Genomic DNA, 6439 nt, shown 5'->3' with positions numbered 1-6439 from the left:
TCTTTTGAATTTTTATTTTCCCCTGCCTACAGGGGGGATGAGAGAAAGAGAAATAGAGTTGAGGTGGAAGTTCTGCATCTAATACTCCTCCCCACTGTTTCTCTCTTGTTTTTTTTTTCAGGCTTCCTTCTCCTTCTCTTCCTAGCCACCCAAATATTAATGTGTTAATTTCAACCTAATAAAAGCAACTGTGGTGGCTCACACCCGTAATCCCAGCACTTTGGGAGGCTGAGGCAGACAGATCACTTGAGCTCAGGAGTTCGAGACCAGCCTGGGCAACATGGTGAAACCCTGTCTCTACCAAAAACACAAAAAATCTTAGCCAGGCATGGTGGCGTGAATCTATGGTCCCAGCTACTTGGGAGGCTGAGGATGGAGGACAACTTGAGCCCAGGGGGTAGCTAGAGGTAACTTAGGAGCAATCACCAACAGGAAACAGATCCCAGATCCCTCACATACTTTACTTCCTTATCACAATTGTTGTTGCCGTTGACATGTTTGTCTTTTGCATATGAAAATCGAGCCCTGAGTGACTGTGCTCCTGTGGACACTGCCAGCTCTAATGCGTTATGACCAGCATAGCCAAACTTAGTATAGCAAAAGTTTCCAAGACAAAGTTTCCAGTTATTCCATCAACCCAGGAAATTATCTTTGTTTACTTACCAAACTGGAGCTAATTTTCCACATATAAATCTGTATCTACTCCAGTTGCTGAACTAGCCATGACAGCAAACTTAATAATGCCAGTTGATTAGGTTTGGAATTACATAGCCGAAAGACCCTACTATCAAAACTAATAGGAAAGATTTCTACAATGGTTGAAAGTCAAATAATTTTCTCACTCTCTCGAAATTGGTCCAGGCTAAGATTGGGCTTTTACTTGGAAATGGACTTTTTTTTTTCCTTTGGTGACTTTGTGTTACACACACCTATATTGCAAGGGGTTCTTCTTCATATCTCAGTGTGCATATCTGGGTCCCCAAAATATATTTCCCTTTTCCCAGTCCTTCTTCTCAGGAATCTTAGTCCTGCTTGCGAAACTCCTAGTTATATAATAAACTACAAACATGAATTGAAAATATTTTCAGTTCTTCCAACTTTGCATTATTTTTTGCCATCTGGAGTTTTACCAGTGGGATTAACGTCTCATGGTTATCAGGAATTGACTTCCTTTCCCACAGGGAGCTATAAATCCAAGGACCTTTGGATGCCTTTGCTGTATTCAGTTTCTCTGGCCAAGCCTACTGGCCAAACCAGTCTCAGCTAATTACCCCTTTTGATCTCAATATTGCAGCTTGGTCCCAGCTCTAAACCATTTGTCATTGAAGAAAGTGTTCTTAAGTAACATTTAAAATAAGATTTCCTTTTTTTTTTTTTTTACGACCCACTTCTCCCTAAAGTTAAATATGGTAACATATCAATCTTTTAAATCGTTTTAAATTCGCACATAACAATTATACATATTCATGGGGTACATAGTGATGCTGAGATACATAAGCATAGTGATCAGATCGGGGTAATTAACACATCCATCATCTCAATTATTTATCATTTCTTTGTGGCGGGAACATTCACTATCTTCCAAAACGATCTGAACCATCATTAGAGCATAATGCAATAATTGTTAAATAAAAACCAGACACAGATGGAAGAGAAGTACGGAAGGAAGAAAAAGAGTGAAAAGTGAGTGGCCTCCAGAATTGAAGAATGGAAGTAGGGTTAGTTCCAGGCCTAGCTTGACCTCCAATGCTCTCCTGTTCAACAGAGGGAGGTCTCTGGACTCAAAAAGGCACTGTTTTCTGATACACCAAGCCTAAAGATAGTGTTCATTCAAAGGCTGCTTATGCTGTAAAAGCAAATTTTGCATCACGAAGGATAGACAAGTTGGCCACATCCCTTCAAACCCAGACCTCAGTATGGAATATCAGGCTTAGTTGTTTTAATTTCTAAACTCAAAGGGAACAAGTAGTGGCTGATGAAGTTCAGTCAGCTACCTAAACAGGCTCGATGGTCTGATTAGATTAAATAAATTAGTGAATCTTTTTAAACCGATGTTCAATGGTTACTTTCTACTCAGTTGACAACATTTGTCAGTGGCTCGGCTATTAGGATGACTATAACTCTTGTTTCTGGAATTTGATCATTCTCCCATACAACTAGTCATGTGTGCCTCTGCCATGTGCTAACCCCACTCACCAAACACCAAAGCTCAACTTTCTGGGTAGGAAAGGGCCAGTCAAGACCATCAAATGCCCTAAGTTGGCCATCTTTTCTTCAGATAATTTTCACCAGCATAGGATTCAGAAAGTGGCTTTGACCAACAATAGTAGTTTATAAGGGCAGAGACTCTGTCCCCAGTGTTGACAACATTTCTTGGCCCAGTGTAGGCAGGCACTCAGTAAGTGTCTGTTCAATGGATGTGTTAGGATGACAAGACGCAGAATAGGAAACGAGCCCTACTCAATCCTCCTGCTCCTTACAGTCATCTTTTTCAAGGGCTGCTCTGAATCATCACACCTCTGTTCAAAGGTCTCGATGGCTTCCCAGACCTTTGACGGCTTACTCACTAAAGTAAGTAAAAACGGCGCACCCTGGTACGTTTTTACCCTCCACACCTCCATATCCCATGCTGAGTAACAGTGACTTTAAATAGTGGGATTGAAAAAACAACAAGAACAATAATATCTTCTATGAAATCCAATAAAGAAAAAAGATAAAATCCAAGAGGGTGAGAGGTCAGTGGTCAACCTGCGTGGCCTTCCGCTAGGTCTAGCAGCGCCTCGTGACATCTCCAGGAAACCAGACAATGGTGCTGGTAATAGCTACTTTTTATCCTCATTTATTCAGCATGCCCAGAGCCCTTTAGGCTTTACTTCCCTGGTGCTTCCATTTTGCTTAGAATGACTTCCTGCATTTAATCCTATCCATCCTTTAAAGTTCTTCCTCGAAACCACTACTCCGTGAAACAATACTGTACTATTTTGACAGGATATAACTCATCTCTGCTTTAAATTTCCTATACAGCTTTAGTTGCTAATAATAATAACAATAAAAATGAATATTAAAGCTATGTTTCAGACACTATCCTAAGTGCATTACCTGAATTAACTTAATCTTCACACAATCCCACTGGCAGAGATGCTATTACCATCTCTGAGACACACAGAAGCTAAATGTCTTTCCCAGGTTTACATAGTCAGTAACAAAGCCAAGATTGAAACCAATGTTCTGACTGGAAAAAAGAATCCAAGTGCTTAAATATGTTACATAGTCTCTCTCTATAAGCATGTATGCAGTTTGCTCATTGACTACTCTCTGCTGCCTGTTCTTCCCATCCCACAGTACCACCGCCATAGCTACACCGAACTTCCCCACACCACAACCAGGTTACAAGTTTTGTGAAGACGAAGACCACTTTTCACAGGTGTTTGTACTCCATGGAGCACCAGCATGGTACTCTGCAAAAATAAGTACTCAATAAATATTGTTAATTTATTATTAATATATCACAACAATATCTGTTCCTAAGTGCTTGTGTTATCACTGAAAACTATTCTAAGCTACTTGTGTTATCATCTATTCTAAGTTACTTGTGCTATCATTGAAAACTCTCCATAAGCTTAGAAAGAGGATCCGCCATCCTCACCACCACCTTTTCAGGTGAAGAGATGGAAGCTCAACGACATTAAGTAAGTTGTAAGATCCTGACCAATTCCAGGTTCAGTTCCTGGGTATGGCCCTGTACTACTCCTGAGTTCCTGCTATCTCTACTGCATTACATTATTCTGAAACTTAAAGAAAGCAAATTATTTGTAATATGAATATGTTGAAAATAAGACTTTGCAGAAAGACCCCCACAAATGTATTTGTTAATGTTATTTTCAAGATTTCTGATGAGATCAATGAAGCATGCTTTCATGTGAGATGTATCTAAGCGTTTCACTGACAGTTTGTGCCAGAGACTAAGTATAAAATACTACCTTCTCACTGGGTCACCCAAGTTGGAGTGCAGTGGCGTGATCTCAGCTCACTGCAACCTCTGCCTCCCAGGTTCAAGCGATTCTCCTGCCTCAGTCTCTCAAGTAGCTGGGACTACAGGCATGCGCCACCACGCCTGGCTATATTTTGTATTTTTAGTACAGATGGAGTTTCACCATGTTGGTCAGACTGATCTCAAACACCTGACCTCAAGTGATCCACCCACCTCAGTTTCCCAAAGTGCTGGGATCACAGGCGTGAGCCACTGAGCCCAGCCAAAAGTGTCACCTTTTTCTGTTAACTGGTTCTCCATTGAGGCAGAAACACCAAGCAAGACAACCTTCAAGATCTGATGACTGATCTGATTTCTGATTAGCACTGTTACCATCTAGCCTTTTTATGAGGAAGGAAGCACAGACTGGGATTCCCTTTGCCAGAGCCACCAGCCAGAACCCAGGGACATGGACGCTGACCTGCTGTTAAGTGAGCAGCATGGACGAGGACTCGGACTCCTGGCTTCAGCTCGAAGTGTACTGAGTTTTGGTTGAGCTTGTGGATCAGCAATTCTGATATCTGAAAAAAGAAGCATAGTTAGTGCCACCAAAAGTGTTATACAGATTATAAACAAATAAGCTTAGAAATATTTACTGTTTTCACTAAGGCATCACAATATTATACCCATGAGTCACATAAATAAGGTTTATATTAATTCCAGAATATGCAGATACAATTATTTTTAAGCATGACCTGTCTTTACATGCTAATTGCTACAAAATAGGAGAAACTGTTAGTGAATGAAAATAATTATACTCTTTAAAATTATTCTGAATGATCTTAGAAAATTTACCCCCAGTCTTTTGAGAGAACATTTGTTATGCATAAGGACTTAAAAGAAGTATATACAATTTACACATTCTGATAAGATTCATATATATTCATTTTACTTCCATTCTATTTCCCAAACCATGTGATTTTCACAAAATACTTTATGAATATTTATTGTATGGTAAATATAGTTCTGCTAAAATGTACAATTGAAACAAAGTATAGCTATAACGTAAGTAACAAATTGGCTAACCTTTATTTCATGCTTATAAGTATTATCTAAACTGTACCTCAGGCTGACACACGGGTACTGGGCAGACCCATGGAAGTCTGGACTACGAAATATTTAACCCCAAGCATGGGACAAATAACTTCATTTGGGTAGAAATAGTGTAAGGTAAGGTTTTATGGATGAGGTAAACCTGTTCGTCTGTTTAGAGTAGAAAACCTAGCTCCATTTGCTGTTTCCTTTATAATTTTGAGGAATTTCTGAAAAGTTACGGGGATAACAACACCCCTATTATTTTATTATTATTATTATTTGAGATAGAGTCTCACTCTGTCACCAGGCTGGAGTGCAGTGGCATAATCTTGGCTCACTGCAACCTCCGCCTCCCGGGTTCAAGTGATTCTCCTGCCTTCGCCTCCTGAGTAGCTGGGACTACAGGCATAAGCCAACACACCCAGCTAATTTTTGTATTTTTAGTAGAGACGGGATTTCACCATGTTGGCCAGTATGGTCTTGATCTCTTGACCTTGTGATTAGCCCGCCTCAGCCTCCCGAAGTGCTAGGATTACAGGTGTGAGCCACTGCGCCCAGCCCATTCCTACTATTTTCATCTGGTCTGCTAGCCTTATTTTTAATATTCTAATAATCAATTTAATATTTTACTTAACATGTTATTTAAGTCTAATTAGATGCTTTCTGACCATCATTCTGCTAATTAAATTCTTAATTTTTTCCTTTTTCTATTTGTTGAGTTTTATTTACTCCAGTGAGTTGCCAAAATAACACCTTTAATCCCTTTATTTGTTAAGCAGGGCCTGATGGCTCAGTTTGGAAGCAGAGTCACCTGCAGAAGCCCCTGATTGGTGATAGAACTGAACTGCCCACAGATAAACTTCTCTCCTGAACAACAGGAACAGAGGATGACCACCACTGCCCAGTCATTGAGCATCAGGGATCCAGTTCAAACCCAGCCTTTCAAATGCTGTAATTTAGCAAACAATGCAGAAAAACAAGATTGTGATAAAACTATGCTGAAAACAAAAACAACTTTATTCTGTATATTAGGCTACTTCCTTTCTTGGGTGCTGGGAATCATCCAGAACGATCCAGGTGTACAGAAGTGGATTTCTGGCTGGGCACGGTGGCTCACTTTGGGAGACTGAGGTGGGTGGATCACTTGAGTTCAGGAGTTCGAGACCAGCATGGGCAACATGGTGAAACCCCGTCTCTACTAAAACTACAAAAAATTAGCCAGGCATGGTGGTGCACACCTGTACTCCCAGTTACTCAGGAGGCTGAGGCCGGAAAATCACTTGAACCCAGGAGGCAGACGTTGCAGTGAGCCAAGATCATGCCATTGCACTCCAACCTGGGAGACAGAGTAAAACTCTGACTCAAAAAAAAAAA

The 6439-nt window shown here is 40.4% G+C and overlaps 1 protein-coding gene across 3 annotated transcripts in view; it reads right to left on the bottom strand.

Moving 5' to 3' along the window:
• SORCS1 (sortilin related VPS10 domain containing receptor 1) overlaps positions 1 to 6439 on the bottom strand; it is a 608036-nt gene that overhangs the window by 21265 nt on the left and 580332 nt on the right. For all 3 annotated transcript variants that reach the window (XM_017851824.1, XM_017851825.1, XM_017851826.1), the window contains exon 24: positions 4452 to 4551. In XM_017851824.1, the coding sequence (XP_017707313.1) occupies positions 4452 to 4551 (100 nt within the window). The remainder of the gene's footprint in view (positions 1 to 4451; positions 4552 to 6439) is intronic.

The sequence above is a fragment of the Rhinopithecus bieti genome, unplaced genomic scaffold (assembly GCF_001698545.2).
Source record: "Rhinopithecus bieti isolate Rb0 unplaced genomic scaffold, ASM169854v2 scaffold_31787, whole genome shotgun sequence".
Classification (NCBI taxonomy): domain Eukaryota; kingdom Metazoa; phylum Chordata; class Mammalia; order Primates; family Cercopithecidae; genus Rhinopithecus; species Rhinopithecus bieti.
This window is presented reverse-complemented; position numbering and strand designations above follow the sequence as displayed.